Source organism: Ascaphus truei, chromosome 19 (genome assembly GCF_040206685.1).
Source record: "Ascaphus truei isolate aAscTru1 chromosome 19, aAscTru1.hap1, whole genome shotgun sequence".
In the NCBI taxonomy this organism is placed as follows: Eukaryota; Metazoa; Chordata; class Amphibia; order Anura; family Ascaphidae; genus Ascaphus; species Ascaphus truei.
This window is the reverse complement of record NC_134501.1, coordinates 21770375-21782889: the sequence shown is the minus strand read 5'-3', so window position 1 is coordinate 21782889 and position 12515 is coordinate 21770375. Positions and strand designations below refer to the sequence as shown.

Genomic DNA, 12515 nt, shown 5'->3' with positions numbered 1-12515 from the left:
GACAGAAATCAGGCAGCAGACAAACTCTGGTCTGGATCTCTCATCCCTCAGTTCCAGCGCTTGCCAAACTGTGGGATGGAGTGTATGTATTATAAGGCTGCACTCCCAGGCCAAACAGGATAGAAACTGTCTAGTATCCTGGGAGCCCTATATACGGAATTTATTACCATCCCCTGGTTTCTGTCACACTAGATATAGAGCTGCCTGCTCCAAACAGATGAAACACGAGTGAGAGAGGAGACGTCTGTCCTGCAGCGTTTGTAGGAATTGTAACACTAGGAGACCCCCCGTCCTGCAGCGTTTGTAGGAATTGTAACACTAGGAGACCCCCCTGTCCTGCAGCGTTGGTAGGAATTGTAACACTAGGAGACCCCCCTGTCCTGCAGCGTTGGTAGGAATTGTAACACTAGGAGACGCCCCCCCTGTCCTGCAGCGTTTGTAGGAATTGTAACACTAGGAGACCTAGTAGGAATTCTATAATCTGGCGATCCTGAGATCAGAGAGTGACCAGCTCACACATTGACGTGTAACATTCACGCTTGTGTATCCCTCGGGCCATATTCACTCTACTCCGCCTCCTACTTTCACGTGTCATTCACTTGACACAAGTTTTTAGGCAAATGAGTTGAATACCAGCTCCATCCTCTTAAAAGTGTTTAAAAAAAAACAGTGACATATCCACTTATAATATGGATCCCATACAGCCGCTTTTTCATAACTCGATGCTAACAGTATAAAACAAATAATAAGCCTGGTTTTACTTAATATCTACAAACGTACCCTGACTAAGGGATGAAAACTATCCCAATAAGTGGCACTCCGCGTAATCACAAAATGTGTTCGCAATCTTTAGTACAAAGCAAAACCCAAGAGATATATATATATATATACACCACACAGTATAGAAAATAGCAAATCGCTGCATATATTAAAAGTTATCTGATCACCACCAACCACTTATACAGCCTAGTGTGTTCATAGCATGTATATCTGTGATCTACTGCATCCCTCTGTATAAAAACAGCCGACGTCACCATGTGGATTTACTATACATTATTGTCCCCATTCATTGCGTTGTTTGCAGGGATCAGTGACGACTTTCCGTGACCCTGCGTAGGGACGTGTCACCAGGCCCACCCCAGGCTGGTGTGGCTGCTGCACGGGGACGTGGAAAACTCCCACAAATAAGATGTGATCTCTGGGAGCCTCTAGTGAGATACAGCATCTAGATGGGCAGCGCGGAAGGATTTGTGTATAAAAAGGATCGGTGATTGGAAGAGAGGTGACGCATGATATCACATTTCATATTCACAGAGCTGGGAACTTTATGAAGTTTGGGCCATAATAGTTACAAAAACCCCATTGCAGAGGTTTTTGTGTTGGCTGCAGGGTATATTAACTAACCTGTTTAATGTCTCTTGAGAATAATAATGTTCTTATGTTATCTCTTATTGATCTTAGGACGTTTGGTCAACAACTAAATCTATTTCCGTAAATCTGTGCGCGCCTGAAGGAAGAGTAGTTTTAATCTGCGCGGTGTATCCTGCGGCTCCTCTCACCGGTAACTTTCTGTGCATGAGGTTTTCATAAACGCTTTGTAAAGAAGGTTACATGCAATCTGATTCTTTTTGTGATGGCCAACGGATCCCAGATTAAATTGTTACATGGTGGAAATGGAATAGAAAACGCAGAAGATTTTCTATATTCAAATAGACACCAATTGTACCTGAGCTGGCTCCACTCCCCTGTGGCATAACCCTGTGGCATGTTATTAATAATATTTATTTATTTATAAAATATTTTACCAGGAAGTAATACATTGAGAGTTACCTCTCGTTTTCAAGTATGTCCTGGGCACAGAGTTAAGACAAATAATACATGGTTACAAATACAGTTACATAAATGAACAGGGTATACATTATATACGAGACATTGCATGCACAGTTAAAGAAAATATATATTATGGGTGTATGAAACAGTTACAGACCAGGTTAAAATGTGAGACAGCCTTAGATTTGAAAGAACTTAAACTGGTGGTGGATATGAGAGTCTCTGGTAGGTTGTTCCAGTTTTGGGGTGCACGGTAAGAGAAGGAGGAACGTCCGGATACTTTGTTGAACCTTGGGACCATGAACAGTCTTTTGGAGTCTGATCTCAGGTGATAAATGCTGCGTGTGGTAGGGGTGAGGAGCTTGTTCAGATAGCTGGGTAGCTTGCCCATAAAAAATTTAAAGGCAAGACAGGAAAGGTGAACTTTGCGCCTAGACTCTAGTGATGACCAATCTAGTTCTTTGAGCATTTCGCAGTGATGTGCGTTGTAGTTGCATTGGAGAACAAAATGACAAATTGAATTGTAGAGGGTGTCACGTTTGCTAAGGTGGGTTTGAGGTGCCGAGCCATATATTATGTCTCCATAGTCTATAATTGGCATTAGCATCTGCTGTGCGATACGCTTTCTGACCAGGAGACTTAGGGAGGATTTGTTCCTGTAAAGTACCCCTAGTTTGGCATAGGTCTTGGTTGTCAGGGTATCAATGTGCATCCCGAATGTTAAGTGGGAGTCAAACCATAAGCCCAGGTATTTAAAACTAGTGATAGGGGTTAGGGTGGTGTTAGCGTTGGTTCTAATTTGGAGCTCAGTCGCTGGAAGCTTTAAAAAGTTAGTCTTGGTCCCAAATACCATTGTTACAGTCTTGTCAGTATTTAAAAACAGTTTGTTTTTTTGGGAAATCCAGTTTTCGAGTCTCAAAAAGTCAGACTGAAGTATGTGTTCAAGGTCAGAGAGGCTATGGCTGTGTGCATATAGGATTGTGTCATCTGCATACCTGTATATTGAGGCTTCCTTACAAGCTGTGGGAAGATCATTATTGAACACTGAGAAGAGTAGGGGCCCTAGAACAGAGCCTTGCGGGACACCACAGGTGATATCCAGGGGGTTGGAGTTAGAGCTTGAGATGGACACATGTTGCGATCTTGCTGATAGGTAGGACTGAAACCAGTTTAAAGCATGCTTCCCTATTCCAGAGCTCTGGAATTTGTTAAGCAGGATAGCATGATCAACTGTATCAAAAGCCTTTGCAAACTCTAGGAATACTGCACCAGTGAGTTGTCCCCGTTCCATTCCGCACTGGATTTCATTGCAAACTTTTAGCAGGGTAGTTACGGTGGAGTGTTTGGGACGAAAGCCAGATTGGAATTGGCTAGGGAAATTTGTCTTGGTATAGTAATCGCTTAATTGGGAGTGGACACATTTTTCCATGACTTTGGATAGAATTGGGAGAAGTGAGATTGGTCTGTAGTTTGAGACAGTGTTTTTTGTCCCAACTTTGGAAGATTGGGACAACTCTGGCAGTTTTCCAGGTCTTAGGGATATGGCCTGCAAACAGGATAGAGTTGACTATGGAAGCAATTGGTTTGGCAATGGCTGGGGCACCAAGTCGTAGGAACCTAGATTGTAGTAAGTCAGGTCCGCATTGCCGTTTTAGTTTGAGGAGCGCTTGTGTAATCCCCTCTTCAGATACTGGGCCAAATTGAAAATTGTGGGCAGTTTTGGGAGGGGGTGGGGCTATGTGGGCACTCCCAGGAAGAGATTCAGGTTTGTGGTTTGGGCTGCGTTTTGCTAATAAGTTAGTGGCACACCCCACAAAGTAATCATTGAATGCATTTGCGATGTCAGTGGGGTCTGTCAGAGTAATATCCCCCTTAGTGATATTACTTGGTTGTTGATGGTTAGGAGGCTGGAATATATTGTTGATAACCTTCCAGAAGTTAGCTGGGTTTGATGTATTTTGGTGGAGATTGTCAGAGTAATATTGTGCTTTTGCGTGCCTTGTTTGCCTTGTGCATATGTTCCGCAGGCATCTGTAGTGATTGAGATCCTTGGTAGTGCCAGTTACTTTGTAGCTTTTCCACAAGGTATCCCTGAGCTGGTAGAGTGCAATAAGGTCAGTTGTAACCCATGGAAGATGGGCCCCCCGTACCCTTATTTTGCGTAGGGGAGCATGGGTATCGCAGAGTTTTAAGAACTCGGATTGGAAATAGTTGAGCGCAGAATCAGGGTCGGGAATTAAATCGATTCTGTGCCATGGGCAGTTGGTAAGGTCATCCAGAAACTGTTGTGGGTTAAAGTTTTTAAATGTTCTAGTGAGGAGAACTTTAGGGCTTGAATGGGGCGTTTTAATTTTCCTTACACAGTACACTATTACATGGTCACTGAAAATGTCAGGAAGGATGCCAGAGGATTGGATTCTGCTGGGGTTTGAGGAGAGAATCCAGTCTAACAAGGAAGGGTTATGTGATTTCAGGTTTGTCCGTGTGGGTTGGGAAAGGAGTTGTGATACGTTAAGTGACTTGAGTTGTATCTGGATTTTATGGTTTTTAGGGTCAAGCCAGTTGAAGTTGAAATCCCCTAGAACTAGCAGCTCACTCTTCTCGTTCAGAGAGGAAATGGAGCCAAGAAACTGGGTGGTATCAGCCAGGGATTGTAGAGGGGCTTTAGGGGGGCGGTAGATGCCAGCAAGCAAGATGGGCTTAGAAAAGGGGAGGCAGATTTTGCCAACTAGAATTTCAAGAGGGTGGGCTTGGGGGGCAATTTAACAGTGTAAATTGTAATGTGCCTGCAATATAAAATAACACCCCTCCTCCTCTCTTTGACCTATCTCTCCTAAAAATGGAGTATCCCTGAATGGCGATATTTGCATCAGGGGTTTTATGGGTTAGCCATGTTTCTGTAAGAACGATGGCTTTGGGTTTATGCATAAGGCACCATGCCCTTAGTTCGTCCAGTTTGGGCAGCAGGCTCCGGATATTTATATGGGCGACATTTAGCCCTTTTTGGAATTTAAAGGTGGAATTCTCAGGGGCATAGGACAGATTTGAAATGGGAGGACCTGGGTTAGGTTCAATATCACCTGCTAAAGAGAGTAATAGTATGAGCAGAAATTTGGGTAGTTGTTTGCAAGTTGTAAATTTGTGGTGTTTGCCATTAGAGTGAGTGGTGGTTGGTGTGCTGGTTTTTAGAGTTCTCCACCAACATTCCGTAGATAGTGAAAGGCTTTTGAGTAGTCCAGGGTGTATGGTGATGTTGGGTGTGGGCCAGGATGGAGCAGTTTGTAGTGGATAGAGGGAGTAACATCTCCATGAGGCCAGGAGAAAGAAAAAAGTTAAGATACATAGCAGGTTCATGATGCCAGAGGTAGGCAGTGCTGCATGGAGCTGTTGTGAGTGTGTGCAGACTAAACAGCAGGGGTGTGCCTGTTCCTTGTCAAATGTTTTGCTGCATTGCAATGCTAGAGTCAGTTCTGGGTTTCAGTGGGCTGAGTTGGTGTGGGAGGTATTTTTGTGCAGTCAGTTTTGGGAGAGGCTGCAGTGAAATAAGTTTTAAAGGGGTGTGGGGTTAAAATATGCAGGTTAACAAGCATGGGATCAAAGTGTGGTCATATAAGCTCACCGTTTGTTGCCTTGAGTAAGAGTTGCCTTGAATATAGAGTATACACAGGTGAGACACCGTTTAACACTATAGAACATTACAAAAAGATTTGTTACTGATCATCTGGAAACGATTTAGGAATCAAAAATGGCTTCAAAGTAGGGGTAAAAAAAGGAAGAGGGGTGAACGGTGTCAGGGTAACGCTCAAATCTGATCATTTCAACAGGTCTGCGGGAAACGTACATAAAGAAAACCCAGCAGAGAGAGGTTGTTACTGTAAGGCAGACTGAGCAATCTCTTTATTCCAGTCACTGAGATCACTAACCTGCCCAGGGTGAGATGCACAAGCCGCATGTTCAAACTATATTGGCCAAACGGGTGGCACATTCTGTGCAGGGACGATTTCTCCAGGGTCTCTTCCTGTGAGGCCCGGGGGACCCTTATTACACTGGTCACTGGGATAAGGGGCTGCATTTACTCTTCAATACAGTGGAAATATTTGGGGAAGTAAAATACTGGTTTTATCCTTGCATTAAAATATAAAGCCCACAGTGTTAGGTAAACAAACCCTGTGTCTTTACTGAAAGGGAATGACTTTAAAACAAACCCTTAGGGCAAAGCACATAACAACCCATTTTCCATTAACTTGACGGGGTTCGGCTAAACAATTCTAACTGTAAATACCTGGTGTCTGACGCGCACTTGATACAGATGTTATCTTTCGTACCCTTTAGGTTTCCATGTGACTGAAACTTTCAATAAACTTAATGAGCTTTTTAATCAGATGCCCGGGAAATGAGATCTGTTTGACCTTTATGGAATAGTTGTTACTGTTAATCATTCAAGAGGGTATTTCTGATGTGGATTCTGATGTGTTTGCTGCAATTTCTTTATTCTTTACTCCCAATTGTCAGTGACACCTGATTATTCAGTCACAGAAAAGCAGCACTGTAACAGGCATTAGAATTGCTGCCCTGACATTCATGTTACACAGTGTATTAACTTCCCTTCAAACATGGATTGTGGCATCATGTAAGGCCCACGCTATGTGTCCATGTTGTGTCCCTGACTTCCATATGGAGAGCGCCCTTGTTATGACCTTGAAGTACTTGGTGTCCTTCGCTCGAGGATAGCCGTCTTTCTGATGGTGAGAGATGTTGGTTCATCGTAACCTTACTGACACAGGCAGAATATGATGGAAATGACGCTATAAATATTTACCTCCAATGATACACACCAACAGGTAAAGGTTACACCTGTCTCCAGGCCGCTGTCCTGCTGACTGCCTCAGAGCCGCAGAGAGAACTTTAAATCCGACTCAATGGGTGATTTTTTGGGGGGAGCAGATGGATCATGCATCAATAAATAACAAATATGACAATTCGTCAACTGATGTTACTTTAGACCAGGTTTATTGTACGAGACTGTTTTGTTTTTCGCCTCTTCACCCAGGGTGGGTATAGGCGACTTCCACGGAAATGTGTCTCCATTGCTCGCGGTCTTGGGCTCGAGTTGTTAGGTGGTATAACCAGTCTTCATTAAATGTTCTTCGGCTAAGGTTTGAACGGGCGCATAACCAGGTCCTCCGCTCCTCGCTTAAAGTATCTCGATGTTGTACGCCAAGCGCCGCCCTTCGGTCGTTTCCATGTCGGACCAGGTTCCGCCATTAGGGTTATTTTTGGAATTCTATGTGTCGCCGTCCGTAATGTGTCTGTAACCAACGCCACCGTCTGTTCTATAATGGCCGACACCTTTTCGGAAACGTATTTTCGTTGAATTTCAGCATTGGACGTCCTATCGGTATATTTGGTTGTTGTTAGTCGGCGCAGGCACCGATTTTGGGATAAGTCCAGTTTATGTCGGTGTGCCACCTTTACCGGCCAGGTTTCACAGCCGTATAATAAAGTCGGCAGAATAACAGCTTTGTAAATGCGGACATTATTATACGGTTGTGAAAGCGTATCTTTAAGCGTATGACTTTACCGGCCCAAAGTTTCTTAAGTGAGCCCCACGCAAGTGTAGCTGTTTGTATTCTAGCATTTATTTCTGATGAGATGTCTCCATTTCCGGTAATATTGCTTCCAAGGTAGGTAAAGGGGTCTCCAGTCTCGATATGTACGAGACTAATACAAATTGTATGCATATTTATACAGTATGAACCTAAGACATCTATTTTTTTATTTTTTGCATGATTTGTCGTTATTGGTGAGGTAACAGGTGAAGCAGAATATGTGAGACATGCAGGACGAATGGATTTCTAGAGCCTGAATTCTTACCCCTTTCATCTCATGAAAGTAACACGGTTCAGCGCAGAGCCCCATGCTTCCGCTTCTGTAACACACAAATATACATCATTTATCATATGTAAAAACAGAAAACAAGAAAGGGACATTACTGCTTTACAAATAGTAACACCCACCCCATAAAGCAGAGAGTTCCTCTCAGAGCAGCGGTTATTTCAGGAACGGAGACAGGACAGCGGGGGCGCAACAATATAAGTTTGCGCGTCCCTGTGCTAGGCGATAATGATGAAAGGCAGGGGTGCAGACCTGCCTAAGACATGTTAATGTCCTCACAAGTGATCTTTTTATTGGCTATATGCTATACGGTGGAGGTTTCTTGTTGCCTTTTTCACCCACCATAACTTAAAATGTAAATATATATTAGTTTTGGTGTATCTTGTATTGTGCTTCTTTTCTAAACCACATTTGTGCTATATCTTTTTGAGGTGCACAACTCCCCCCCCCCTGTACACCTCCCCCTCCCCCCCCCCCCCCATAAAGAAGCTGCCATCACACACCAGGAGATTTTCTTGATTCCATTTTACTAGTCTATGGATTTGAGAACCTAACTATTAATTGACAGTATTGGTATATTCCACAGAAGGTGTGTGTGTGTGTGTGTGTGTGTGTGTGTGTGTGTGTGTGTGTGTGTGTGTGTGTGTGTGTGTGTGTGTGTGTGTGTGTGTGTGTGTGTGTGTGTGTGTGTGTTCACTCCATTACATACTTTCCCCAGCTCTAGGCCAGGCCCATGTAGTATTATTCCCTGAATGTTTTGTAACAGTGAGGGGTCCGGGAGTGCAGGGGTTAACATTTAAGGACCACATTCCTTGTTGGGCTTTTCTTATAATTGCTGCTATCAGGCTCCTGATCAGGAGTGTGTGGTCAGTGATGGTGACTTTTCTGTGGCTCCAGGCTGTGTTATCCTGGCCGGGTGCAGGCAGTTCTAATGGTCTTGTTTGCAGAGGTGCTGTTCTTGCCGGTTCTCCTGGGTATAAAACGCTCTGGGTGTGAGTTTGAGGGGATTATTTGCCTGACATGGCCGAGATAAGGAGTGAGACTCCAGCGGAGAGCGCTCCCTCTGGCAGCAGGTTCACCATCAGCTCTCTGATCAGCACCGAGGACAGCAGCAGCAGAGCTCACTATGGGCAGCCAGAGTCCGGCCCGTATGACACCTTCCAGCCCAATACTCTCACACAAACCAGCACCTTCTACATGAGGACTTTTGGCTACAACACGGTGGACGCCGTTCCGAACTATGACCATTACGCCAACACCGAGATCTCCGGGGAGATCCGGAAGGTCAGACCCACGCTAGAAGATCTTCACTCCATCCTGAAGGTGAGAGACCATGAGGGGGGTGAGGTTCTGCCTCCGAGACATGCAGACGGTGAGGGTGACAGTGAGAGGGGAGAGGAGCGGCTCAGGGACAAGACTGGAGGAAATGGGTTCGAAGGCTTCACATTTAAAAAAGGGAAAATTAGCTTATCTGTAACTGTAACATTTCTGTGCTTCTATGATCTCTTATTTTATAGCAATCAGGTTCTTTGCCATGTCCCCATGATATTACTATAATACTATAGCTGTATTTATCAATACAGCACCGGTACACCACCATGATATTACTATAGGGGCCCTTGAGCTGTATTAGTACAGCACCAGCACATCACCATGATATTACTATAGGGGCCCTTGAGCTGTGTTAGTACAGCACTGGCACACCACCATGATATTACTATAGGGGCCCTTGAGCTGTATTAGTACAGCACTGGCACACCACCGTGATATTACTATAGGGGCCCTTGAGCTGTATTAGTACAGCATGGGTACAGACTTCCCAGCTGGTGGAAACCATCATTCAGCACAGATGGATTTTTACACCCGAATTCCAGCTGTTTTGTAGCTGAGGGTCTTTGCTAAAAGGACCTCCCAGAGTTTTTCTTTTACGATATAGTTTTCTTTTACAGGTTATAAAAACTACAACGAGGATGACTAGAGTGATAGGGAATTAATAGTTTAATAAACTATACAGTACATTTTGGATGCTTTTATATATTGTCACAGAATATTTCTGGTTATTGAGATCTGCTATTTCTGTGTTAAAATGTTATCTTTTTGTGTTTAAAAAAATAAAATATATATATACTGTAGAGAGCAGAATAGAGAACGGTTTATTCTCACTACACGAGGGGCCAGATTTACTATTGATGCTAACGCTGCGTTACATGGGACGTTTAGCACCATTTTGTAAACCTGGCACAAGGTTCGCTTGTGTGTGTTTTACTACGGAGTATTTTTCTATGTGCTGTTACATTTTGCTAGAATATAGGAGTATTTTTTGATGTGCTGTTACACCTAGCTAGAAGAGGGGAGTATTTTTTTGATGTGCTGTTACACCTAGCTTGAAGAGGGGAGTATTTTTGATGTGCTGTTACACCTTGCTAGAAGAGGGGAATATTTTTTTGATGTGCTGTTACACCTAGCTAGAAGAGGGGAGTATTTTTGTTGTGCTGTTACACCTAGCTAGAAGAGGGGAGTATTTTTGATGTGCTGTTACACCTAGCTAGAAGAGGGGAGTATTTTTGATGTGCTGTTACACCTAGCTAGAAGAGGGGAGTATTTTTTTGATGTGCTGTTACACCTAGCTTGAAGAGGGGAGTATTTTTGATGTGCTGTTACACCTAGCTAGAAGATGGGAGTATCTTTTTGATGTGCTGTTACATCTAGCTAGAAGAGGGGAGTATTTTTGATGTGCTGTTACACCTAGCTAGAAGAGGGGAGTATCTTTTTGATGTGCTGTTACACCTAGCTAGAAGAGGGGAGTATTTTTTTTGATGTGCTGTTACACCTAGCTAGAAGAGGGGAGTATTTTTGATGTGCTGTTACACCTAGCTAGAAGAGGGGAGTATTTTTGTTGTGCTGTTACACCTAGCTAGAACAGGGGAGTATTTTTTTGATGTGCTGTTACACCTAGCTAGAAGAGGGGAGTATTTTTGTTGTGCTGTTACACCTAGCTAGAAGAGGGGAGTATTTTTTTGATGTGCTGTTACACCTAGCTAGAAGAGGGGAGTATTTTTTTGATGTGCTGTTACACCTAGCTTGAAGAGGGGAGTATTTTTGATGTGCTGTTACACCGAGCTAGAACAGGGGAGTATTTTTTTGATGTGCTGTTACACCTAGCTAGAAGAGGGGAGTATTTTTGATGTGCTGTTACACCTAGCTAGAACAGGGGAGTATTTTTTTGATGTGCTGTTACACCTAGCTAGAAGAGGGGAGTATTTTTGATGTGCTGTTACACCTAGCTAGAACAGGGGAGTATCTTTTTGATGTGCTGTTACACCTAGCTAGAAGAGGGGAGTATTTTTTTATGTGCTGTTACACCTAGCTAGAAGAGGGGAGTATTTTTGATGTGCTGTTACACCTAGCTAGAAGAGGGGAGTATTTTTGATGTGCTGTTACACCTAGCTAGAACAGGGGAGTATCTTTTTGATGTGCTGTTACACCTAGCTAGAAGAGGGGAGTATTTTTTTATGTGCTGTTACACCTAGCTAGAAGAGGGGAGTATTTTTTTATGTGCTGTTACACCTAGCTAGAAGAGGGGAGTATTTTTGATGTGCTGTTACACCTAGCTAGAAGAGGGGAGTATTTTTGATGTGCTGTTACACCTAGCTAGAAGAGGGGAGTATTTTTGATGTGCTGTTACACCTAGCTAGAAGAGGGGAGTATTTTTGATGTGCTGTTACACCTAGCTAGAAGAGGGGAGTATTTTTGATGTGCTGTTACACTTAGCTAGAAGAGGGGAGTATTTTTTTATGTGCTGTTACACCTAGCTAGAAGAGGGGAGTATTTTTGATGTGCTGTTACACCTAGCTAGAACAGGGGAGTATCTTTTTGATGTGCTGTTACACCTAGCTAGAAGAGGGGAGTATTTTTTTATGTGCTGTTACACCTAGCTAGAAGAGGGGAGTATTTTTGATGTGCTGTTACACCTAGCTAGAAGAGGGGAGTATTTTTGATGTGCTGTTACACCTAGCTAGAACAGGGGAGTATCTTTTTGATGTGCTGTTACACCTAGCTAGAAGAGGGGAGTATTTTTTTATGTGCTGTTACACCTAGCTAGAAGAGGGGAGTATTTTTTTATGTGCTGTTACACCTAGCTAGAAGAGGGGAGTATTTTTGATGTGCTGTTACACCTAGCTAGAAGAGGGGAGTATTTTTGATGTGCTGTTACACCTAGCTAGAAGAGGGGAGTATTTTTGATGTGCTGTTACACCTAGCTAGAAGAGGGGAGTATTTTTGATGTGCTGTTACACCTAGCTAGAAGAGGGGAGTATTTTTGATGTGCTGTTACACTTAGCTAGAAGAGGGGAGTATTTTTTTATGTGCTGTTACACCTAGCTAGAAGAGGGGAGTATTTTTGATGTGCTGTTACACCTAGCTAGAACAGGGGAGTATCTTTTTGATGTGCTGTTACACCTAGCTAGAAGAGGGGAGTATTTTTTTATGTGCTGTTACACCTAGCTAGAAGAGGGGAGTATTTTTGATGTGCTGTTACACCTAGCTAGAAGAGGGGAGTATTTTTGATGTGCTGTTACACCTAGCTAGAAGAGGGGAGTATTTTTGATGTGCTGTTACACCTAGCTAGAACAGGGGAGTATCTTTTTGATGTGCTGTTACACCTAGCTAGAAGAGGGGAGTATTTTTTTATGTGCTGTTACACCTAGCTAGAAGAGGGGAGTATTTTTGATGTGCTGTTACACCTAGCTAGAAGAGGGGAGTATTTTTGATGTGCTGTTACACCTAGCTAG

The 12515-nt window shown here is 43.4% G+C and overlaps 1 protein-coding gene across 1 annotated transcript in view; it reads left to right on the top strand.

Moving 5' to 3' along the window:
- Window positions 1–8723: 8723 nt before the first annotated feature.
- The window catches only part of SLC12A3 (solute carrier family 12 member 3), a 58799-nt gene continuing 55007 nt past the window's right edge, over window positions 8724–12515 (top strand). Inside the window, exon 1 of the mRNA XM_075576863.1 lies at window positions 8724–9048. Within this exon, the coding sequence (XP_075432978.1) occupies window positions 8746–9048 (303 nt within the window). The 5' untranslated portion in view covers window positions 8724–8745. The remainder of the gene's footprint in view (window positions 9049–12515) is intronic.